General features: G+C 45.2%; 1 protein-coding gene and 1 pseudogene across 2 annotated transcripts; one reads left to right on the top strand and one right to left on the bottom strand.

Annotated features, from left to right (window-relative positions):
* Positions 1 to 2,588: 2,588 nt before the first annotated feature.
* CD70 (CD70 molecule) lies at positions 2,589 to 5,363 on the bottom strand. Of its 2 annotated transcripts, XM_045085478.1 has the most exons (4): positions 5,261 to 5,359; positions 4,738 to 4,934; positions 3,932 to 3,965; positions 2,589 to 3,032 (listed from the first exon to the last, which is right to left on the bottom strand). In XM_045085478.1, the coding sequence occupies exons 1-4, from the start codon at positions 5,271 to 5,273 to the stop codon at positions 2,644 to 2,646; spliced, it is 633 nt and encodes a 210-aa protein (XP_044941413.1). In that variant the 5' UTR covers positions 5,274 to 5,359; the 3' UTR covers positions 2,589 to 2,643. The 2 variants fall into 2 exon arrangements, with proteins under 2 accessions (XP_044941413.1, XP_044941416.1); XM_045085481.1 differs by having other exon boundaries at positions 4,738 to 5,363.
* Positions 5,364 to 13,418: 8,055 nt separating this feature from the next.
* LOC123394495 lies at positions 13,419 to 13,516 on the top strand (annotated as a pseudogene).
* Positions 13,517 to 25,991: the final 12,475 nt, after the last annotated feature.

Here is a 25,991-nt window from a genome sequence, read left to right as displayed (position 1 = left end):
TTCCCCCTCTCTTTCTGCCTGCCTCTCTGCCTACTTGTGATCTCTGTCTGTCAAATAAATAAATAAAATCTTAAAAAAAAAAAACAACAACCAAAAACCCAAAACCAAAACAAAACCCTGAGATCACGACCTGAGCTGAAACCAAGAATGGGTTGCTTAACGACAGACCGAGGCACTCAGGCCGCACATAACCGCAGTTTCACTTTTAAGGTTAATGACATAAATTTGAAAATCTGCACAAGGTTTTTGTCTCTTCTTCCCCACTTATGTACTGAATCACCTATTTAGATCAATACGGACTCATGGATATTTATTTTATTTTATTATTTTTAAAAGATTTTATTTATTTATTTGACAGAGAACACAAGTAGGCAGAGAGGCAGGCAGAGAGAGAGAGAGAGAAGCAGGCTCTGCACTGAGCAGAGAGCCCGATGCGGGGCTCGATCCCAGGACCCTGGGATCATGACCTGGGCCGAAGGCAGCGGCTTTAACCCGCTGAGCCACCCAGGCGCCCTTTATTTTATATTTTGAGTTATTCAGTATGATTCTATTTATTTTATCGCTCAAATTATTCCAATTTTAGTCATTGGAGGCTTTGTCAGTTCCCTTCTGTGCTCCTGTGACATACACAGACCAATATGACATCCATCTTTCTTTGTTTCTTTCTTTCTCTTTTCTCTTTTTCTTTCTTTCCTTTCCTTCCCTTCTTTCTTTCGTGGACATCCTTATTTCTGCCACGTACACAATGCTCCATGGTTATCTTGCAAATTTTTGGGTCCCACTACTACAATCAGCCATTTCTCAAAGGAGCCCTGATTTCTTTTGAACAGAGAATGGTAATAGAAATCAAGATGCTGGGAGGCCTGGGTGTCTCAGTAAGTTAAGCATCTTCCTTTGGGTCAGGTCTTGATCTTGGCGTCCTGGGATCATGCCCTGCATTAGGCTCCCTGCTCAGTGGGGAGTCCACTTTGTGCCCCCCCCTGTGCGCCCCCACCCCCATCTCAAATGCATAAATAAAATCTTAAAAAAAATCAAGATGCAGGTGCTAAGTGGGCACATTGCTCTGTGGAGTCATGATGGTGGTTTTCTAGCTGATAGAATTCATTCATTCACTCAAAGGTATGTGCCAAGCAATTCCCTCTACACAGCAGAGACCGCAGTCCCTGGCCTCCCCAATTCTTCATTCTAGTTGGTTGTAGCAGGAAGACAGACAATCAGGAAAATAACTCAGTGGATCCCTCTAAAATGTCCAAAGGTGATAAATACTATAGAGATCTGTTAAAAGATAAACTGAGGCAAATAGACATTTTAAGAATTTATTTGAACAACCAATTTGAGGGGCATCTGCCTCTGGCTCAGGTCACCATCCCAGGGTCTTGGGATCAAGCCCCGCACCTGGCTCCTTGCTCAGCGGGGGAGCCTGCTTCTCCCTTTGCTGGCTGTTCCCCCTGCTTGTGCTTGCACACTCTCTAGTAAATTAAGTAAAAAAATTCTTTTGAAAGATTTTATTTATTTATTTGAGAGACAGACAGACAGACAGAAAGACACACACACAGAAGAGACACAAGCAGGGGGAGTGAGAGAGGGAGAAGCAGGCTTCCTGCTGAGCAGAGAGTCCGGTGCAGGGCTCCATCCCAGGACCCCAGGATCATGACCTGAGCTGAAGGCAAACGCGTAATGACTGAGCCACCCAGGCACCCAGATTAAAAAAAAAAAAATGTTAAAAAACGACCAGTTTGAATCAGGCAGTGCCAAGCTACAAGTGGTTGGTGAACCTCCAGCAGCCCCTCCATGTTCTCTCCAAGCAAGCCACCCTTTACCAGTCCTGACGCTCTCCTAACCCCATCCTCCAGCATTAAAAAAATTTTTTAATTAACATATAATGTATTATTTGCCCCAGGGGTACAGGTCTGTGAGTCCTCAGTCTCACACAATTCACAGCACTCACCATAGCACATACACTCCCCAGTGTCCGTCACCCAGACACCCCGTCCCTCCCACCCGCCACATTCCGGCAACACTCCCTTTATTTCATGAAATTAAGAGTCTCTTGTGGTTTGTCTCCCTCCTTATCCCATCCTGTTTCATTTTTTCCCTCCCTATGCCCACGACCGCCTTCTCCAGCTTTTTTTTTTTTTTAGAGAGTTTATTTATTTATTTGACAGAGACCACAAGTAGGCAGAGAGAGAGGAGGAAGCAGGCTCCCTGCTGAGCAGAGAGCCCGATGCGGGGCTCGATCCCAGGACCCTGAGATCATGACCTGAGCTGAAGGCAGAGGCTTTAACCCACTGAGCCACCCAGGTGTCCCTTCTCCAGTGTTTTTAAGGAGGCTTCCTGACGCAGGTTTCTGGTGGCGGGAACTGAAAGTTCCAACCCCCAATTCCTTGGTTGGTTCCCCTGGCAACCTGGCCCCAGACCCTAGGTGAACAGAGGGCTTTCCCAAAGTCACTCATTAGCATAACAAAAGACGCCTTTATCATTCTCAACACTTAGGAAATTCCAAGGGTTTTCTGGCACTGGAGCTCTGGTGCCAGAAATGAAGACAAAGACCCAATAGATATTTATTATAAGGCGCTATACTGCAGAGATACACAAAGAAAAAAGAAAGCATTTTTATTAGATCTGGGTCAGGAGGGGCAATAATTAGGGGTGCACCCACTGAACCCCAAAAAAGGTCTCATCAGCGTTTGGGGATGGCAGCAGGGGCAGGGTTAGGTTGGTGCAGAGCGTGTCCCCGTGGGCCAGTGGTGTCAGGCGCTGAGAGGTGACCACACAGCCTTCGTGAAAGTTGAGACGCAGCAGGCTGATGCTGTGGGCTGCCGGGGAGCAGATGCCCACCGTCAGGGTGGCCCTGTGGCGCGTGGTGGCCCACAGGGAGGACGAGCAGTTGGCCAGTGTCACTTGGATGTGCAGCCTATAGATGCCACTGCGTCGCACACGCAGCTGCCCGTTGTCCAGCTCGGGGCCGTGCACGAAGGAGCGGCCCAGGGCGGGGCCTCCCAGCCAGCGTAACCTGCCATCTCGTCGCCGACCTAGAGGCAGAGTGGCGGGGAGGTGGGGGGTCGGTGGTTTAGGGAAGGAGCGCTACAGCCCAGGTGTCCAAGATTCCTGGTTTGAGACCTAACGCCCAAGGTCATGGTATTGGGTGGGGCCTCTGGTGGTGGAGGGGGGGGATGAGATCTTGGGGTAGCGCCCTCCCATCTACCGTATTCTGTCCCAGCCGCCAGAATGGAAAGGGCCAGAGAAGAAAAAGAGGAACAGGGTTTCCTTCCATTACCAAATGCAATGAACACAGCATTCGAGCCTCTGGGGTTGAGCGGGGAAAGGCCCCACCGTGGGGAGGGTTAGAGAGAGCCCAGGAGGGGAATGGCTTCCCCACTTCCCCACAGGCCACCAACTGGCGGCTCCGTCCATCACCGCCTCCACGTCTTTGAGCTAAGGCCACCTTCTCAGGGACGCTGCTCCTGAGGATCTCACTTTTGCCCGTGGCAAAATGAACCCTGGCAGGCCCCAATCCCGTGCCTTGCTTTATTTTTCTGTAAAACATATGAGAGGCGGGTTGGACCCTGCACGGCAGCTGCGTGTTTTATGCATTCGTTCATTTACTGTCTGAGCCCATGCGGACGAGGCCAAGCACAGCCCTCTTCCCTGCTGGGGCCCCGGCTCACAGCAGCTGCCCAGTTAAGGTCTGTGGGGTGGATGAAGGAATCTGGCAACCAACCGTGACCGTGATGGGCCCTGGTTTAGTTCTCCCAAGGCAGAGGATAAAGTGCAAGGGCCTGAGAAGGTACAGGAGCAGAGAGCCAGAAACACTGCCCTACTTTGCTTCTTTTTCCCTTTCTCCTGTTCTTTCTCTTTCTGTCTCTCCATCTCGATTTCTCTTGTTTTCTCCCTCTCTCTTTCTGCCTCCCCCACATGCACCAGGGGTTACCTGTGTAGTTCAGCTGGAGCTCAGCCATATCCCACTGGAAGGAAAGAAGAGAAAACCGGTGGGCACATCAGCATCAAGGCTTTAAGGTCCCCCCAAATGAAGACCTCTCTTTCCTCTGGTGGTCCTCCTACCGACTTCTCAACACGTTGGACCGAGTTGTGACTTTTTTAAAAAGAGCTTTTAAAGAGGAAGTAGGTTTGAACTGCCTACACCTGCTGTCTCTCCGCGGCGAAGTGCCGCCCCCCCTGCGCTGCCCCCAAAGGGGGTCCCTGTGGTGGGTGTCCGGGGTTTCCAGAAGAGCGCGCTGTGGGTCGCTTGCCCTTGGAGGTCCCGAGCCCACCCCCTCCCGGCTTTGTGAAGCCCCCAGCAGCTTCTGAGTCAGCCTGCTGGGGGAACACCAAAGACGAGTCATTTTTCCGTGCCCACACCGGATGCCCCTTTCTCAGCTGCAACCTCCGCACTCCGGGATCCCCACCCGGGATTTACCTCCCGGGCTCAACCGACATTCCCGACCTCCTCCCGCGCCCGAAGCCCAGACATTCAGAGAAGCCATGCCCTGTCTGCCGGCTCGGTCTCTGTTCTTCCCCAACCAGAAGGACTCGTCTCCATCTCATTCCGATTTTTTTTTTTTTTCTTTTTCCCCCGGCGTTCTGTCTCTCAGTCTGCGCCCGGCTCTGCCCGATCGCATTCTCTTCCCGGCTGTCCCCCTCCCCTTGCGCCCCCACGAGCCTCCCCCTCCCGGAGGTCCCCACGCTCCACGGAGCAGGTGGCAGGTTTGCATCTCTCCACCTTCCTTTTCGACTTACCCCAGGTGACTCGAGCTGCCGCTGCTGCGCAGGGCGCTGGCACAAGAAGCAGTATACCACAGCGATCACGCCGGCCAGGATGAAGACCGGCAGAGCAACCCTCTGGATGGACGCCCAGAGCAGGCGGGGCACCGGGCAGCCAGAACCCTCCTCTGCCATCATGGTCCTCAGCCGGAGCTGCATCGGCCCTGCCTCGGCTGGCGCGCGCTGGCGAGCCGCCCAGCAGCGGCGAGGACAGGAAGCGACAGCCCTCCCTCAGCCCTGAGGCCCCTGCCTGCCCAAACCTGCCTGGGACCCGCCCCAACGCACTCTGGGGATGTCCGGCAAAGGGGAGGGATTTGAGCTGTTCACCCAGCAGGGAAATCCCGCCCTCCCCCCCCCCCCCCAGCTTCTGCCCATCCTCGGCTCCTACCGGGGTGGTGCGCCAGGGATCGAAGGGCTGCCTCGGCCCCTCAGACTTCCTATTTGGCTCCTGACCCTTGTCTTTCTGGTATTCATTCATTCATTCATTCACTCAACAAACCTTCACTGAGCATCTCCTAAGGACCAGATGCTGCTGCGCTGGGCTTTAGGGGTATGGCAAGCAGACAGGGAAAGCTCTTCCCCAGCGCGTTGTGGGGCCACGTGACTGACCTGCCCAATAGAAGGAGAGTAAAAGCAGACGGATGGTCACTTGGCCGGCTTGCTCTCCTGAACCTCCCACAACACCCTTCAGCTCTCTCTTCCTCTCCGGGGCCCCCTTGTTCCTGACGGTGGCAGTGGGTTGACAAGTGTGCCCCTCCTCCCCCCAGATCGTGTCTGCCTAGAACCTCATTTGGTTTGTGACCTCGCCTGGGAACCAGGTCTTCCTGGTTGTAATTAGATGAGGTCATACTGGACGACAGTGGGTCCTAAATCCGATGAATGCCCTCTTGCAAGGAAAGGGGAGGGCACACAGAGACACAGAGGGGAGACAGCCATGTGCAGAGGGAGGTGGACATCAGAGGGATTTATCTACAAGCCAAAGGACACCAAGGATTTCTTGGAACACCAGAAACTGGGAAGAGGTAAGTAAAGGTTCTTAAAAAAAAAAAAATTAAAAACTTATTTTATGGGTGTGGGGGGAATGCACAAATTGGGGGGGAGGCTGCAGAGGGAGAGAGAAGCAGGCTCCCCACTGAGCCTGAAGCCAGATGCGATGCAGGGCTCCATCCCAGATCTCAGGACACCCGGGATCAGGACCTGAGCCGAAAACAGATGCTTAATGAACCAAGCCACCCAGGTGCCTCTGAAAGGATTTTTTTCCTGAAGCCCTGGGAGGGAGGAAGGCCCTGTGGACACCTTGATTTCACACATCTGGTCTCTTGACCTGTGACAGAATAAATTTCTGTCATTGTAAGCCTCCCCCTTTACGATACTGTGTTGGGGTCCCCACAAGATTCTGGTACCAGAGGCACAGCTACAAGGCGTAGAGAGACCACCTGGGCTCGTGGGATTGTGCCGACGATCTAAGCTGGCCCGGCAGGAAAGCTGCTGTAGCGGGGCGGGGGAGTCAAGTGCACGCGGCCCGTGTTCCGGGGAGCTTTACCTGTAGGCATCGGAATTTGAACATTTCCTTCCAAAGTGAGGACCCACAGAGATCTGGCCTGGAGGAAGGATAGGGCGGGATAGATTTCAGAACTTGAGGCAACCACGTTGGCTGACGGAGGGGAAAGAAAGAAGTGAGTCAAACACGTTCAGAATCCTTGGGATGCAGCTGATTGGCTACGCACGCCCCCTGGGACTACCAACTACTCAAGGAATTTGCTTCCCTAAAGCCCTAGCATTATGTCTGGGGGCTTCAGCTGGCGGGACCCCCAAAGGCTCCCCCACCTCAAGCTCTCCAGAGCGCGGTGATGGCTTGAGCCAAGGAATTTTGTTTTTTTCCAACCTTCCTTATTGTACTGCTCCCCCGCCGGCTTCTAAAGTCTAGCTCTAGCCACTAACCCCATCTCCAGAACCTCCAGTCCCCATTGTGTCATGCAACGGACTTTTTTTTTTTTTTTAAGATTTTATTTAATTATTTGACCAGAGAGTGAGAGTGAGCGAGATAACTGAAGCAGAGGAAGCAGCAGAGGAAGAGGGAGAAACAAGCTCCCCGCTGAGCAGGGAACCGCCTCCCATGCGGAGGTGGATTCCAGGACCCAGGAATCAAGACCTGAGCTGAAGGCAGGTGCTTAAGCATCTGAGCCTCCCAAGTGCTGCCCCCCACCCCAACAGCGGATTTTTTTTTTTTTTTTTTTGTAAGCCCACAACGGACTTTTGATGGTTTCCTGCATTCCCACCAGTGTCCCTCCCCTATCTCCATCTAGCCATGGTACATGGTTGGTCAGGTACATGGGATCTGCAATCCCCGGACACGCCTGGATTCCCGTCTCCAGAAAGTCACCTATAGCCTTTCTCCAGAAAGTCACACATTTTAGCGCTGAGGTTTTGGGAAACTCATGCCCTCATCAGCTTTTAAGGTCAATATTCCCATCTATAACGTGGGCTCTGATGAGGTTCAAAGGAAGGACGCGTGTATAAGGCATTAGCACGGTCTGAGCATACAGTAAGGGCTCAATAAAGGCCCACCCTTGATTTTGTTATTTTCAGCCACAAAACACTCATTAGAAGAACGCACTAGGGCTCGAATAGACAATTCACAAAGAAAGGAATTCGAATGGCTTATAAACACAGAAAATGGGTGACAATTTCTCTGGGCAGTAAACTGCAAATTACAGCAATCAGCGGTTGACTGAAAAGCCAAAGAGATGGCCAGAGCCCTAGTAAATTCCAGCGGGATCAAAGGTTTAAGTGTAAAAAGGAAAAAAAGAAACCAAGAAAACACCGAAAGTGTGGTGATTTCATAAAAATTCACCCTGGTGCAGTGAGATGTTAAGCATCTTAAAAAAAAAACAGCAACTAGGAAGACATAAATTGCATGCTCATGGTTTCACATATAAATGAGTAATCATGCCATTAAAACGAGCAATTTAAAGGTGTAACCCCCCCCCCCATACACGCAAGATAAGAAACAAACGTGAAAAAGGAAAGGTTGATCAGACATTAATGATGATTGCCTTTAAGGCAGGAAATATAAATGAAGTCCCTTTTTTTCCCCCTAAAGATTTTACTTATTTATTTGACAGAGAGAGACGCATCGAGAGAGGGAACACAAGCAGGGGGAGTGGAGGCGGGGAGGAGTCCGATGGGGGCCTCGATCCCAGAACCCTGGGGTCATGACTGAGCCGCCCAGGAGCCCCATATGTGAAGTCTTTAAGAAATGACTGATACTCTCTAGAAACGCAAAACAGAAAAAGCAGTCGGCTTATAAAAAGAAACGCGTGTGCCCGGGAAATAACGTCGTCGGATATGCTCTCTTTTCATAATAAAAGCATTTGGAAGTTCAAAGCCTGTAGAATACACATTTTTCTTTTTCCCCTATGAATTGGAAAAAGATCGTAGCGCTGGGGGCCTGGCTGGGCTGCCGACCTGTGGCTGCAGAGGCGTCCTCACAGCGGGGTCGATCGGATGAGAAATGGATCCCACCTTTAGCAAGGGCGGGGTCCGGCAAAAATCAGCCAAGAGACCAGAAGGCGCCTTCCCTTTCTGCCCGCAGAAAGGGGCATTTTTTTACTTCAGGGCATTTTCATACTTCAGGGAATTTTCTCGAACACGCACACTGTCCCCCATCACAAACGCAGATATCCACACATCCGTTCCATGTGGTGTGATTTGTAGTAAGAAGGAGGAAAACAGAACCAACGCAAACACCCATTCGTGATTGAGGGTTTCTTCTTTTTTTTTTTTTTTTTTTAAGATTTTATTTATTTATTTGACAGACAGAGATCACACGCAGGCAGAGAGGCAGGCAGAGAGAGAGGGGGAAGCAGCCTCCCTGCTGAGCAGAGAGCCCGATATGGGGCTGGATCCCAGGACCCTGAGATCATGAACTGGGCCGAAAGCAGAAGCTTTAACCCACTGAGCCACTCAGGCTCCCCGAGGGCTTATGCCTGGGCTAAGTACCGGTCTTTTTTTTTTTTTTTTTTTTTAAAGATTTTATTTATTTATTTGACACAGAGAGAAATCATAAGTAAGCAGAGAAGTAGGCAGAGAGGAGGAAGCAGGCTCCCTGCCTAGCAGAGAGCCCGATGCGGGGCTCGATCCCAGGACCTTGGGATCATGACCTGAGCCGAAGGCAGAGGCTTTAACCCACCGAGCCACCCAGGCGCCCCAGTACCGGTCATTTTTTAAAACTTCAGGCGGCCGGCCAAAGCGTGTGGGGCCAGGACTTTGACCTCCCACAGCAGCAGGGCTGGAGCGGGTGGTGGCCAGCTGGGTCCTCTAAGCCGGAAGGGGCTGCGCCCGAGTTTGATTACACATTTGCATCACATGCCTGGTTTCTCCCCTCCTCGGTTCTGAAATTACCGGACTGGGACTTTAGGGGGGCTCCGTGCATCGATTGCTCCCCACCTCCACGCCCCTGGGGAGGGCAGTCTGATGCGAAGAAGTAATATGACTTTCCTCCTGGGCTTCCTCTTTCCCTGAACTGCGGAGAGTTGCGATCATTCCGTAGGTCGGCTCTCCGGCCTGGCTTCTTTCGCTCGGGAACACGCCTGCACGTCTCCTCCTCCGCGTCCTTTCAAGGTGGCGAGCTCATTTCTCCGTAGCGCCGAGCGATAGCTCGTCGTCTGGATGTCGGTTCACCTGCTGGACACCTGCTTCCAAGGTTGGGCACTTAGGAGTAAATCTGCGCGCCGGCTTCTGTGCGCGCGGGGTGCGGGTAAGCGTTTTACCTCCTTTGGGGGAATGCCAAGGAGTGCGACTGCAGAGTCCTATGGTGAGAGTATGTTTAGCTCTGTGGGAAACTGCCAAACCGCCCTCCGAGATGATCCCAGCTTTCTTTGCATGGGGGCTGGATCCGAGAAGGCAAAACGGGGGGTGGGGGGGGGGCGCCGCGTGCAGGACCTCAGCCTGGCGGTGTCCTCCACCCTATTCTTTTGGTGAAAGCAAATCGGAAGATCAACCCAGATTCAAAGAAATGGGAAGTCGGCGGACTCCAGGACTCGCTGGGAGAAGTGACAGGAATCTGCAGAGTTTGTGGGGAATGGTTGGGGAGTCATTTCTGCAGGCAGAGTCAAGCCTGAGAAACAAACTAATGTGGTTTTTCAACATTTCTAATTTCCCCCCCAGCTTTATTGAATGACTGACAAATAAAAATCGTATGCATGGGGCGCCTGGGTGGCTCAGTGGGTTAAGCCGCTGCCTTCGGCTCAGGTCATGATCCCAGGGTTCTGGGATCGAGCCCCGCATCGGACTCTCTGCTCAGCAGGGAGCCTGCTTCCCTTCCTCTCTGCCTGCCTCTCTGCCTACTTGTGATCTTTCTCTGTCAAATAAATAAATAAAATCTTTAAAAAAAATCGTATGCATTTGAGGTTGTATGATGTGATTCAAAAAAGGAAAATACAATCGTTTAGGGGCACCTGCATGGCTCAGTCAGTTAAGTGGCTGCCATCCGGTTCAGTCCGGGTCATGATCCAAGGGTCCTGGGATCGAGCCCCACATGGGGCTCCTTGCTCAGCAGGGAGTCTGCTTCTCTCTGTGCCTCTGCCTCGCCCTGCTGGTGCTCGCTTGCACAAGCTCTCTCTCTGCCAAATAAGTCAATAAAAAAAATCTTTTAAGAAACACAATGACTTAATATCTGTTTGCCCTGTGAAATGGTCACCACCATTAAGTTAATGAACACGTCCATCACCTCACAATTCCTAACTAGTTGGTTTTTGGTGGTGAGAACACTTAAGATTATCCCCTTAGCAAAAAATTTTTAAAGATTGTTATTATTTTGAAAGAGAGAGAGCACGGAAGAAGGGCCTGACACGGGGCTTGACCCCAGGAACCTGGGTTCATGACCTGAGCCTGAGCTGAAGACAGATGCTTAAGCTTAGCCACTTAACTCCCTGAGCCACCCAGGTGTCCCTCAGGTGCACCCAAGTGCACACGCAGCGCCCTCATCATTTCCATCATTCTGCGCACTAGATTCCCCAGAACTTACGTGGCAGCCATCGGTCCACTAACTTACGTGGCAGCCATCGGTCCACTTTTTAGTTATATGAGTGGGGACTTTAAAAAAAATTTTTTTTTTTTATTTTTAGAATTTCTTTTCAGTGTTTCAGAATTCATTGTTTGCGCACCACACCCAGTGCCCCATGCAATCCGTGCCCCTTCAAAACCCTCAGATTGTTTCCTAGAGTCCACAGTGGGTCCCATTGGGCTAAAATCAAGGTGTCTGCAGGGCTGCGTTCTTTTCTAGAGGTTCTGCAGGACAATCTGTCTTTTCGCCTTTTCCAGCCTCTAGAGGCCTCCTGGATTCCTTGCCTTGTGTCCCTCCTCCTCCACTTTCAAAGCTGGCAATGACTGGCCAGGTCGTTCTCACGTTGTGTCCCTTTGCCTCTGCTGGCTTCGCCTTCTGTTTACGAGGACCTTTGTGATTACTTTGGCCCCACCTGGTTAATCCAGAATAATCTTTTCATCTTGGGATCAGCTGATCGCCAATCTTTTTTTTTTTTTTTTTTTTTTTCTTTTCAGTGTTCCAGAATTCATTGTTTATGCACCACACCCAGTGCTCCATGCAATCCGTGCCCTCCTCAGTACCCACCACCAGGCTTACCCATCCCCTCAAAAAAACCCTCAGCTTGTTTCTCAGAGTCCACAGTCTCTCATGGTTCATCTCCCCCTCTGGTTTCCCTCAACTCCCTTCTCCTCTCCATCTCCCCATGTCCTCCATGCTATTTGTTATGCTCCACAAATCAGTGAAACCATATGATAACTGACTCTCTCTGCTTGACTGATTTCACTCAGGATAATCTCTTCCAGTCCCGTCCATGTTGCTACAAAAGTTGGGTATTCATCCTTTCTGATGGAGGCATCATACTCCATAGTGTATATGGACCACATCTTCCTTATCCATTCGTCCGTTGAAGGGCATCTTGGTTCTTTCCACAGTTTGGCGACCGTGGCCATTGCAGCTATAAACATTGGGGTACAGATGGCCCTTCTTTTCACGACATCTGTATCTTTGGGGTAAATACCCAGGGTATTTACCTGGGTATTGCAGGGTCATAGGGAAGCTCTATTTTTAATTTCTTGAGGAATCTCCACACTGTTTTCCAAAGTGGCTGCGCCAACTTGCATTCCCACCAACAGTGGAAGAGGGTTCCCCTTTCTCCACATCCTCTCCAACAAATGTTGTTTCCTGTCTTGCTAATTTTGGCCATTCTAACCGGTGTAAGGTGGTTTCTCAATGTGGCTTTGATTTGAATTCCCTGATGACTAATGATGATGAATATTTTTTCATGTGTCTGATAGGACTTTTTAAATTGCACACATGGGTAAGACCATTCAGTGACTGTCTTTCTGCTTCTGGCTTATTTCACTCAGTATAACGTCCTCTGGGATCGCCTACCTTGCCATGAGAGATGAGTGTGGTTTTTTTTTTTTTAAGATTTTATTTATTTATTTGACAGAGAGAAATCACTAGTAGATGGAGAGGCAGGCAGAGAGAGAGGGAAGCAGGCTCCCTGCTGAGCAGAGAGCCCGATGTGGGACTCGATCCCAGGACTCTGAGATCATGACCTGAGCCGAAGGAAGCGGCCCAACCCACTGAGCCACCCAGGCGCCCCATGAGTGTGGTTTTTAAGTAACAATTTGACCAAGTCAAATTGTTCTGGGTCTGTGAAAAACTATACTGCCTACCCCCAGGTTTCTTGAAAAGTCTAAACAGGTGACCACACCTTCTGTGGCACGGCCTGTGACATGGAGGCTTAAAGATGGTTTTCAGTGACAAGGAAAAGGAAATCACTGACCAAAAGTGCTTACTCCTTTTCAGAAAAGTACTTCCCTCTGAGAATAAGATATTTGGCAATGAACGTTCGCTGGTGTGGTTTAGCTGGTCAGTGAAGCCATCAGTTCCGGATCCAGGCTCTGTCTTTTCATTTTTGCCTCCATCAGTGTGAAGGTTTATTTTTAATTGAGGTATAATTTCTATCCAGTAAAACCCACCCATTAAAATGGGTGTACAGTGTGATGTGTTTTGTCAGACGCCTTAGGTCATAGAATAATACCAGAGTGGAGACCAAGAACATCTCCGTTGCCCTAGAAAGTCGCCCGGTGACCCTTCCATGGCTGCTTTCCCAATCCATCCTTAGGCGGCCACCAACCCACCTACTTCCTGCCACTTCCGTTTTGCTTTTTCTACAATTTCATATAAATGAGATCCTGAAGTGTGCAGCTGATCTGGGCTTGACACCTTCCTCTTAGCATAACGTTTTTGTCTCATTCATAATGTTATGTGTATCAATATTCTGTGGCCGTTGGTTGCTGAGAAGCTTCCATTTATCTGTTCTTGCATTTGCTAGTGGGTGTTTGTGTTGTCTTCAGGGCGGGACAATGGCGGATAACAATGTTACCAGCACTGTGTGGGGGTCAGTTCAGAGGGGTGGGACTGCAGAAAATGCTAGGAGCAAGCTCAATTTTGTAAGGAATTGCCGACCAACTCCCCAAGTGGCCATCCCACGTGGAGTTTCCGTGGCTCCAAATCATCATCAATACGTGGTCTGCACTGTCATGTTAGCTTAAGCCCCCCCAGGGATAATTTGCTGTCATTTAAATTTGCACCTCCCTGTGCTTGCTTGCATATAGGAAATTAGGATGGTACAGACAAGATTAGCAGGCCCCCTGCCCAGGGGTGACACACACATTTGCAAAGAGGTCCCATATTTACTGATAAATAAATAGATGGATAGACAAATACATAAGTAAATAAATGTGCACTTCTCTGATGACCCGTGATATCGAACGTCTTTTTTTTTTTTTTTTTAATGTTTGCAATGGAAGTTTACGACACAGCGAACGTTTTAATGTCTATGATGAAGAAGGCAAATACCAATCTAAAAATATCCAACGGGAGTCTTGGAAAGTCTATTTCATACAGATGACAAAGAATATATTAAAGATTATGATGGGGGAACAGAAGTAAAGTAACATTAGGAGTATCAGATTGTCAAATGCAAGGAATAATGGCCATACCCAGTTTAAGAATTTGGGCCCGGGACACCTGGGTGGCTCAGTGGGTTAAGCAGCTGCCTTCAGCTCAGGTCATCATCCCAGCGTCATGGGATTGAGTCCCGACATCGGGCTCCTTGCTCCGCAGGGAGCCTGCTTCTCCCTCTGCCTCTGCCTGCCACTCTGTCTGCTTGTGCTCGCTCTCACTCACTCTCTCTCTGACAAATAAATAAATAAAATCTTTAAAAAAAAAAAAAGAATTTGGGCTTGTGGGAAATTCTCGGGACCACTTCCCCATGTGACAATTTGGAAATGGACATCAAAAGTCTTACTGATATTTTGTGAAGCAGTTGTATATCTAAAAATGTATACTAAGGAAAGGGTTAAAGTATTATCAAAATATTTAAATATAAAAGTAGTCTTCAGAGGTGTTTTTTTTTAATTATACAGTGTTCAATTACTTGAAAGTACAAGAAGTTGTTGATCAGTTAAATAAATGATTTCTTTGCCATAAAATACTATGCAAGTATTACAAGTGTTATTGTAGAAATTTATTTTGCTATACAAATACTTGAATACAATGTGGCTTTAAAAAAGAATAAATATATTGTGATTTTATTTTTTATGCTAATCTGCATAGTATTCTTTACATGTTAGAGTGATTATTTCTTGGTGGTAGGATCATAATTATTGTTACATGTTAGAGTGATTATTTCTTGGTGGTAGGATCATAATTATTGTTTTCTTCTTTCTATGTAGCTGTACTTGATTTGGGTTTTTCTAAAATATAAATCATTCATTCTTTTCCTCATAGATTTTACATGTTCTAACATATACCAAATTCTTACCCTTATATTTCTTGTCTATTTCTGAGCAAAGAATATCAGGTAAAGAAAGTCTTCCTTTAATATTTTTTATTTTAAAAAATATTTCTGAATGGTTTCTGGTTCTTATCCTTCCAGATAACTTTATGGTTACCTCACAAAGGTTTTTTTTAAAATTTAATTTAATTTATTTATTTGACAGAGAGAGAGCGATCACAAGTAGGCAGAGAGGCAGACAGAGAGAGAGGGAGAGGGAAGCAGGCTCCCCACTGAGCAGACAGCCCGATGTGGGGCTCGATCCCAGGACCCTGAAATCATGACCTGAGCCAAAGGCAGAGGCTTAACCCACTGAGCCACCCAGGCGCCCCTTCACAAAGTTTTTAAAAAAAAATTTTTATTTATGGGGCACTTGGGTGGGATCCTGCTCAGCAGGGATCCTGCTCCCCCCTCTTTCTCTGCCTGCCTCTCTGCCTACTTGTGATCTCTGTCTGTCAAATAAATAAATAAAATCTTAAAATTTTTTTAAAAAATTATTTTTATTTAAATTCAATTAACATACAATGTCTTATTGGTTTCAGAGGTAGAGGTCAGTGATTCATTAGTCTCACGTGATACCCAGTGTTGAGCATCTTTTCAAATGTTCATTTGCCATCTGTGTATCTTGTCTAGGATATAGCTATCCAAATTCTTGACAATTTTCTTTCTTTCTTTCCTTTTTTCTTCCTTCCTTCCTCGCTCCCTTGTTCTCCCTCCGACCCTCTCCTTTTCTTTCTTTTTCTTTTTTTGCTGAGGTTTTGTCTTATAATTTTTGAGATGCAAGAGTTCTTGGTATACTCTGGGTACACATTTCTTTTAGATGCGTGGCATAAGACATGTAAATATTTACTCCCATTCTGTGATTTTTAAAAAAAATTTCTTAATTATATACTTAGAAGAGCAAGTGTATGTATGGATGTATGTATTTAGGATTTTATTTATTTATTTGACAGAGAGAGAGAGAGCTTGAGCCCAAGCCGGGGGAGCGGGGAGGGAGAGGGAGAAGGAGGCTTTGGGCTGAGCTGAAGGACCCGGCATCGTGACCCGAGCAGAAAGCAGACGCTTGACCGACTGAGCCACCCAGGCAGGCGTCCCAATGTTCTTCATTTTTTAGGAAGAGAGAGAACAAGGACCTGAGCGGGAGTGGGGGCAGGGGCCGTGGGAGAGGGAGAGAAAGCGTCCTTCCATAGGCTCTAAGCCCAGTGTGGAGCCCAACCCAGGGGTCCCTCTTGGGACCCTGAAATCATGACTTGAGCCAAACACCAAGAATCGGGCGCTTCGCTGACCGAGCCCAGGTGCCACGGACGTTTCTAATTTTTGTATGGTCCACGGGATTCCTCTTTCACGGTTCATGATTTTAGTGTTACTAAATGTTCTCTACTTAATCCCTTATTTGTCTGCCTCTTCTCAGGGCCTAGGAATAGAGAACAAGGAGTCCCTCTGAGTCAGGGCACACCTCATGGATCTTGTCTTACAGAACATTCAGTCAGTAACTATTTGATAAACACTTACCCTGTGCCAGGCACTGGGGATACAACGGTAAAGGAAGTCGGGTTTCTGCTCTATGGAATTTGTGCTCCGGTGGGTGATGGACAAGGAGCATCCGGTGCTCAGGGGAGCCCAACTGGCTCCTTTCTGATCCTCTTTGCTGGGCAGTGACACCAGCTTCCAGCTGCTGTGGGTGTTGGTGGCTCATGACTCATTCTTGTACTCTGCTTCTCAGAGTGACCTTCTCTGACAGATGTTACTTTGCTTGAAGAGGCTATGAAAGTTGTTATCACCCCATGCTTGGGGGGTAGTCCTTGGTCAATGAATAAACGGTTTAGGGATAGAACAGCGCACACTTCTTGTGTCTCTGGGCAGGAAAGCCATTGTGAGGCTTGTCAGGCTCCAGATCTCCCTATGAGATCAGTCCAGAGGCAGGTTCTCTTCCCTTGCAATCACATCGACATGGGTAGCTTCTCCTCCTGCCCTATTCTTTGTACTTTTCCCTTCCACGGGTTTCTTCTAGGAGACCTCCTGCAGCAAACCATAGACACAAATGGTTTTAGGAAACACAACCTAAAACATTGGATGTCAAAAGTAGTCCCGGGAAACGACTCTGAAAGAGATTTTGGGAAAAGCTACCTCACTGGTCAGATGGCAGTGAGAGCCCCAACCGTGCTGGTACAGGGTTGGCTGAGCAGCCCCTCCCCCAGCCCAGGGCAGCGTGTTAATGCTTTCACTCATGATGAACTGAGATGGGATCCAGGAGGAAGGAGACGCACGGTTTGCGCCATATCTCTGGTGTTTCAGAGTTAGGGGGAAATAACTAAAAAGACTGTGGAATTGGGTGGTTACTACTGAGCGACACTGAAATTTTGAAGAGAGAGAAGAACTAGCTCATGTATAAATAACCAGTTCAGGGTGTAGCACAAGAGTCTGAGTCCTCCCTTAGCAGCATCTGCAAAGGTCCTCACGAGCAGTGGAGGTCAGGCAGAGCTGGACACCTGACTCGCCACCTAACAGTAAAGGTCGCAGAATTTCAGCGAAGGTTGTTTTTGCTATTGAAGCAAGTTTCCAACATCCAAGTCAGGATCTTGATGGCGAATGAGTAGGAATGCAAATCCCCGGGCAGATGAAGTTGAAAACTTTGAGCCTCCACATTCTCCTAAGCCTGCATAAAGGAGAAACACAGGAGGAAAACTGGGTTTCCCCAAAATATAGACATACACACATCTGAAGAAAGACAGAGATTGGAGGGAGGCATCTACAAGTCAAAATCCACCAAGGATTGCCTCCAGAAGCTGGAACAAACTAGGAAAGCTCCTTCCCTACAGTTTTCACAGGGAGCATGGTCCTGCTAACACTTAGGTATTGGACTTCTGGCTTCTACAACTGTGAGACAATAAATCTCCACTGAAACAAGATAGTGAAGAACGGTGGAAAAAACGTATTAATAGCACAATTGGTAGTAGCTATAGACGTATGTATTCCCATAGCCACAGGGCAGGATTCAATGACATAATTAGTTGCTCCATAATCATCAGAATTTCATGCTACACATCTCAGAACTAAAGGTCTCAGTTAATGAAAGGATCCTTAATACTTATTCCTCTGATATCACTTCCTGACCTGTGTTTGGATCTTCAGGGTCACACACACCTTTGTTTTTCTGCGTGAATACTGAACCTCTCCCTCTCCCCCCAAAATGCATGTTTCAATCTTTTTCAAGTGTAATAGTCTTTGAAGTTGACCTACCAGTGTAAGACTCACCTCTCCCTATGGGTTGCAAAGCAAATTTGAGAAAGAATGTTGAGGCGGAATACTGAGTCCTTGGGAATAAACAGGCTCTAGTTTTGGCTAAAAAAAAACCCTCTGAGGTGTGGGGTTCCCAGATTCCTAGTGAGAGGGCAGCTTCCTCCTTTCTTCCTGTAGTGCTCTGTGGCTCTTACAGATGCCACATTCTCATTTCAAAGTTTTGAGTCTGCAGTCTTTTGTTTTTTTTTTGTCTAATTGCTCAGGCTAGAACTTCCCGTACTGTGTTTAACAAAACAGACAAAAGTAGGTATCCATGTCTTATTATTGGTCTTTCATTATCAAGTATGTTATTAGCTGTGGGTTTTTATAGCTAGCCCTTACTACGTTAAGGAAGTTCCCCTCTAGTCCTTGTTTATTGAGTGTTTTTGTCACGAAAGGGTGCTGGATTTTGTCAAAAGCTTTCTCTGCATCACTTGGAGTGATAATATGTTTTTCCCCTTCAATTTATCAATTTGGTATATGACATGGGTTGATTTTTTGATGTTGAACCATTCTTGCATTCTGGAAATAAATCTCTATTTTATTTATGTCTGCTCTTTTATTTTGTCCTTTGTTCTGTGGGTGTCGTAACTTGACATTCCTTTTCTAGTTTCTGAAGGTATGCAGTGAACTTATTGATTTGAGATCTTTAAAAATTGTTTTTATTTTTATTTTTAGTTATTTATTTTTAAAGACTTATTTATTTGTCAGAGAGAGAGAGAGCACACACAAGCAGACAGAAGCAAAGAGAGAAGCAGGCTCCCTGCCGAGGAAGAAGCCCGATTCGGGACTCTATCCCAGAACCTGGGGATCATGACCCAAGCCGAAAACATCGGCTTAACCAACTGAGCTACCCAGGTGTCCTGAAATCTTTTTTTAAAAATATATGCATTTACATCTGTAAATTTCCCTCATAGTACTGCTTTTGCTACATCCTACTCATTTTGGTAGGTTGTTTTTGAACTTTCATTCATTTTAAGATATTTTCTAACTTCTCTTATGATTCCTTCTTTGACACATTAGTTGTTTAAAATCGTACTGCTTAATTTCTTTTTTTTTTTTTTTTTTTAAAGATTTATTTATTTTGACAGAGAGAAATCACAAGTAGACAGAGAGGCAGCCAGAGAGAGAGAGAGAGTAGCAAGCTCCCTGCTGAGCAGAGAGCCCGATGCGGGACTCGATCCCAGGACCCTGAGATCATGACCTGAGCCGAAGGCAGCGGCTTAATCCACTGAGCCACCCAGGCGCCCCGTACTGCTTAATTTCTACATATTTGTGAAATTTCCGGTTTTCCTTCTGTGATTAATGTCTGGTTTCACCCACTCAATTGTTCTTTGGAAAAAGTTCTGTATATGGAGTCAATCTTAAAAAATATTATTAAGACTTCTTTTATGGAACAACATAGGGTCTATCCTGAATAATGTGGAATGTACTTGGGAAGGATACGTATTCTGCTAGTGTTAGACCAAGTGCTCTGTGTATGTGTGAAGTTTATCATGTTGTTCATCTTCTGTTTCCTTATTGACCTTCTATCTGATTGTTATAGTCATTATTGAGGGTGATGTATTGAAGTCTACAACAATTATTGTTGAACTGTCTAAACTTGCTTCAGTTTTTTCAATATTTGCTTCCTATATTTGGGGGCTCTTTTATTAGGGGTACATATGTTTATTATTGTTATATCTTTTTGTTGTTTTGAACCTTTAACGGTATATAATGTCCTTCTTTGTGTCTTGTGATCTTTTTGATTTAAGGTTTATTTTGTTTGGCAATACTATAGCCTCCCAGCTTTTCTTTGGAATAATTTGAATGGAATAATTTTTCCCACCTCTTTACTTTCAACCTTTGTGTGTCTTTGCATGTAAAGTGAGTCTCTTGTGGACAGACTGGAACATGGAACATGTTTGTTTGTTCGTTTTTTTGACATTTTGGCTTTTGTTTTCCTTTTTTTTTTTTTTGCCAATGTGCCAATGTCTTCCTTTTATTCTATTCTATTCTTTAATAGATTTTATTTATTTATTTATTTGTTTGTTTAAGAGAGAGAGAGTGAGAGAATGAGCAAGAGAACACAAGCAGGGGGAGCAGCAGAGGGAGAGGGAAAAGCAGAATCCCCACTGAGCAGGGAACCCAATGTGAGACTCAATTCCAGCTGAGCTGAAGGCAGATGCTTAACCAACTGAGCCACCCAGCACCCCTAATATCTTGGGAATTACAATTAACATTTTAGTATCGCAACCTACTTTTATTTATTTATTATTTTTAAATTTTTAAAAAATTAACATATAATGTCTTGTTTGCTTCAGGGGCAAAGGCCTGTGAATCTTCAGTCTTACACAATTCACAGCATTCACCGTGGCACATACCCTCCCCAATGTCTATCGCAAACCACCCCATCCCCCCCACCCAGCTCCTCTCCACTCCAGCAACCTTCAGTTTCTTTCCTGAAATTAAGAGTTTTTCATGGTTTGTCTTCTTCCCCGGTCCTATCTTGTTTTATTTTTTCCCTCCCTTCCCCCCATGACCACCACTCTGCCTCTCAAATTCCTCATATCAGAGAGATCATATGATAATTGTCTTTCTCTGATTGACTTACTTCACTTAGCATAATACCCTCTGGTTCCATCCACATCCTTGCAAATGGCAAGATTTTGTTTCTTTTGATGGCTGCAGAGTATTCCAATGTATATATATATACCACATCTTTATCCATTCATCTGTTGATGGACATATAGGTTCTTTCCGTAGTTTGACTGTTGTGGACATTGCTGTTATAAATGTTCGGGTGCATGTGCCCCTTTGGATCACTACATTTGTATCTTTAGGATAAATACCCAGTAGTGCAATTGGTGGGTCATAGGGTAACTCTATTTTCAACTTTTTGAGGAACTCCATACTGTTTTCCAGAGTGGCTGCATTAGCTTGACTTCCTGCCAACAGTGTAGGAGGGTTCCTCTTTCTCAGTATCCTGGCCAACATTTGTTGTTTACTGACTAGTTAATTTTAGCCATTCTGACTCGTGTGAGGTGGTATCTCACTGTGGTTTTGATTTGTATTTTCCTGATGCCAAGTGATGTTGAGCACTTTTCATGGGTCTGTTGGCCATTTGGATGTCTTCTTTGCAAAAGTGTCTGTTCATGTCTTCTGCCCATTTTTTGATTGGATTATTTGTTCTTTGGGTGTTGGGTTTGATAAGTTCTTTATAGGTTTTCGATACTAACTCTTTATCTGATACATCATTTGCAAATATCTTCTCCCATTCTGTCAGTTGTCTTTTGGTTTTGTTGACTGTTTCCTTTGCTGTGCAAAAGCTTTTGATCTTAATGAAGTCCCAATAGTTAATTTTTGTCCTTATTTCCCTAGGCTTTGGTGATGTTTCTAGAAAGAAGTTGCTGCGGCTGAGGTCAAAGAGGTTGCTGCCTGTGTTGTCCTCAAGGATTTTGATGGCTTCCTATGTCACATTGAGGTCTTTCATCCATTTTGAGTCTAGTTTTGTGAGTGGTATAAAGAAATGGTCCAGTTTCTTTCTTCTGCATGTGGCTGTCCAATTTTTCCAACACCATTTGTTGAGGAGACTGTCTCTTTTCCATTGGACAGTCTTTCCTGCTTTGTGGAAGATTAGTTGACCATAGAGTTGAGGGTCCATTTCTGGGTTCTCTATTCTGTTCCGTTGATGTATGTATCTGTTATTGTGCCAGTACCATACTGTCTTGATGATGACAGCTTTGTAATAGAGCTTGAAGTCTGGAATTGTGATGCCACCAACTTTGGCTTTCTTTTCCAACATTCCCCTGGCTATTTGGGGTCTTTCCTGGTTCCATATAAATTTTAGGATTATTTATTCCATTTCTTTGAAGATAATGGTATTTTGATAGGGATTGCATTAAATATGTAGACTGCTCTAGGTAATACAGACATTTTCACAATATTTTTTCCAATCCATGAGCATGGAACGTTTTTCCATTTCTTTGTGTCTTCCTCAATTTCTTTCATGAGTACTTTATAGTTTTCTGAGTACAGATTCTTTGTCTCTTTGGTTAGGTTTTTATTTTTATTTTTATTTTTTTAGGATTTTATTTATTGCTTTATTTGACACAGAGAGAGAGAGAGAGAGAGATCACAAGTAAGCAGGTGGAAGATGGGGGTGGGGGGGAAGCAGGCTTCTTGCTGAGCAGAGAGCCCGATGCAGGGCTTGATCCCAGGACCTTGAGACCATGACCTGAGAAGAAGGCAGAGGCTTAACTCTCTGCACAGCCCAGGCGCCCCTCTTTGGTTAGGTTTATTCCTAGGTAGCAACCTAGTTTTAATAATACCAACTTATTGGGGCGCCTGGGTGGCTCAGTGGGTTAAGCCGCTGCCTTCTGCTCAGGTCATGATCTCAGGGTCCTGGGATCGAGTCCCGCATTGGGTTCTCTGCTCGGCAGGGAGCCTGCTTCCTTCTCTCTCTCTCTGCCTGCCTCTCAGTGTACTTGTAATTTCTCTCTGTCAAATAAATAAATAAAATCTTTAAAAAAAATAATACCAACTTATTTTCAGTAATATAAAAACATTCAGCTCCTGTACATCTCCGCCCCTCCTCCTTCTTTATATTATTATTGTCACAGAATGCATTTTTTTAAAGATTTCATTTATTTATTTGTGTGTGTGTGTGTGTGTGTGTGTGTGTGTGTGAGTGTGTGAGAGAGAGAGAGAGAAAGGGAGAGCACAAGCAGGAGGAGCAGCAGGTAGAAGGAGAAGCAGGTTTCCGCTGAGCAGAGAGCCTGATACAGGACTCGATCCCAGGACCCTGGGATCATGACCTGAGCCGAAGGCAGACACTTAACTGACTGAGCCACTCAGGGATCCCACAGATGGCATTTTTGTTCTTTGTGTTCCTTTTAGCATATGATTATTGTTTTGTGCATTTGCCTTTGAAATGAAAGTTTGGTTTAACATTAAAAATCAGCTACAATAATTCATTACATGAGCAAAATGAAGGAAAAAAATAACAGCATCTCAAAATATACAGAAGAAGCATTTAACAAATTCACATCTTCTAATGATAAAAACTTGCAGCAATCTAGAAATAGAACATTCTTCATTTGCTAAAGAGTGTCCACAAAATACCTAAAACAACAACATACTTAACGGTGGGCGGTTGAAATCAGAATTGCTATCACCACTTCCTATTAATGTCCCACTGAGGTCCTAGCCAGTACAGCAACACAGAAGTGGAAGCAAAAGGATTGAATAAGGAGAAATAAAAGTCATTACTTAGAGGTCACATTATTATGTAGGTAGAAAATGAAAGGAAACTACATTTAGATTTTATAAAATAATTTAGCCAGGTCATTGGATATAAAATCAAAATAGAAAAATCAGTGGGTTTCTATGTATCAACATCTCTAGAAAAAGATATTTGGAAATTATGCCATTTATAAGAACATCAAAAAAAATTAAGTGCTTGTGACTAAGTAAGTATAAGTAGTGTAAGAATTCTATACACAAAACTGTAAGACATTATTGAGGGAACTAACTAGAATCTAAGTAAATAGAAGGATATACTGTGGTCATGGATTGGAAGACAATATTCTGAAGACATTAATTCTACATTAACATCTATCGATCTGTAGATTCAATGCAATCTCTGCAATGTCTCACCAGGACGTATGTATATGATGCTGACTCAGAAAACCCCCAGAAATGCAAATGACCCAAAACAGCCAGGACAGTTTTCAAGAAGAGAAACAAAATGGAGAGCTACTAGTCCAGATGTTAAGACCTATCATAAGGCCACAGTAATTTAGACAATGCTGTTCGTGCAAGGATGGATTGTCATCCAGGGGGATTATAAACATAAAAGTGAAAGGAAAATCAATAAAGTTTAAAGAAAGAGGAGATTTCTATTCTTATAGGAGAATATTTATTTATGTGAGGGCATGCGAATATTTTAAAAAACAACACAAAAATATTACCTATGTAAAGGAAGATATTAGATTTATTATTAAATTAAATATTATTCTCATAGTATATGAAAAGTAAGATCTTCTGTTTTTCAAAAGATATCAGTTCAGAGAATGAAAAGGTAATCCACAGAGTGAGAAAGAAAATTTGCCAAAAAAAAAAAAAAAAGTAATTGACAAAAGGGCTCACTTACAGATTGTATAAAGAATTCTTATAAGTCAAAAAGAAAAAGGATGCCTGGGTGGCTCAGGTCATGATCCCAGGGTCCTGGGAAGGAGCCCTGCACTTCTCTCTCTCCCTCTCCCTCTGCCCCCTCCCCCCTCCCCTGCTTATTCACACACACACACACACACACACACACACGCACTCTCTCTCTCTCTCTCTCTCTCTCTCTCTCTCAATCTCTCGTAAATAAATAATATCTTAAAAAAAGACAACCTATTTAAAAAAGGGTTTTAAGACTTCACATAAGGGGCGCCTGGGTGGCTCAGTGGGTTAAGCCTCTGCCTTTGGCTCAGGTCATGACCTCAGGGTCCTAGGATCAAGCCATGCATCAGGCTCTCTGCTCAGCACGGAGCCTGCTTCCCCCTCCCCCTCTGCCTCTCTGCCTACTTGTGATCTCTGTCTGTAAATAAATAAATAAAATCTTTAAAAAAAGATAAAAAAGGACTTCACATAAAACAATATATAAATGGACAATAAGCATGAAGGGGTGCTTAACCATATTAACATCAGGAAAATGCAATTTAAAACTACAAGGGGATGGGGTGCCTGGCTGGCTCAGTCCATGGAGTGTGTGACTCTTGATCTTGTGATTGTGAGTTCGAGTCTCATTTTGGGTGTTGGGATTACTGAAAAATAAAATCTCTGAAAAAAATGACAAAACTACAAGGGATCCCATTACAGAACACCTAAAATAGAAGGCGGACAACACTGGGTTGGTTGGTGTGATATGAAGCAATGGAAACTCTCACACTTGGCAGTTAGAGGTGTTAGAGTGTCTACTGGTTTGGAAAATTGGTTATTATTTAATAAAGTTGAGCATAGGAAAATCCACTCCTAGTAGATTTTTATTTATTTATTTATTTGACAGACAGAGATCACAAGTAGGCAGAGAAGCAGGCAGAGAGAGAGGAGGAAGCAGGCCCCTTGCTGAGCAGAGAGCCCGATGTGGGACTCGATCTCAGGACCCTGAGATCATGACCTGAGCCGAAGGCAGTGGCTTAACCCACTTAGCCACTCAGGCGCTGCTAGATAGATTTTTTTTTTTTTTTAAAGACTTCCTTTATTTGAGAGAGAGCATGCATGAGAGAGAGCACAAGCAGGGGGAGAGGCAGGCAGAGGGAGAAGCAGTCTTCCTGCTGAACAAGATGCCCAATACAGAACTCAATCCCAGGATCCTGGGATTGTGACCTGAGCTGAAGGCAGATGTTTAACCCAAGAAGCCGCTCAGGCATCCCTTTTATTTTTATTTTTTTCTTTTTAAATTAAAAATTAATTTATTAAAAGTTTACTGTTATTAAAAAAAACTCTATACTTTTTATAGTCACTTCAGAATGTTTAATGATACCAGTTAATGATATATAAAAGGCTGCAAATTGAAATGGCTGCAAATGTTTACCATGCTTCTTGAAATGGCTGCAAATGTTTACCATGTACTGGCATTAAATTGGTTTGAACTCTTTGGAAAAAATTGCTGTGACTTTAAGTACAGAGATTTCAAATTCCCAGATTAGAAACAAGATTTTTCAGTCAGGAGGAAATTTAGTAAAAGTTCAAGGCTTAAAGGAAATGTTAATAGAAAAACAAAAATACTGTAAAAAGAGGTTTTCCCCCACCCCCAAGTTAGGCTAAAAAAAAAAAAAAAAAAAAAAAAAAGTAACCAACCCCACCCCACCCCCAATATCTCTCTTAGAAAAGTCACCCAATCCTGCACATAGGGGATCCCACACAAATACAAGTATTAAGCACAAATGTACACATAGGGTCACGAAAAGCCACAAAAATGCAACAATTTTATTTGTAAACTCATGCAAGTTTTAATAAAATATTAGCGAGCACTCAGTAAAGATAAAAAGAAAAGATGCGATTAATCATCGGGGAAATGCAAATCAA

This window comes from Mustela putorius, unplaced genomic scaffold, assembly GCF_011764305.1.
Source record: "Mustela putorius furo isolate JIRA1106 unplaced genomic scaffold, ASM1176430v1.1 tig00000095_pilon_pilon_pilon, whole genome shotgun sequence".
Lineage (NCBI taxonomy): Eukaryota > Metazoa > Chordata > Mammalia > Carnivora > Mustelidae > Mustela > Mustela putorius.
This window is presented reverse-complemented; position numbering and strand designations above follow the sequence as displayed.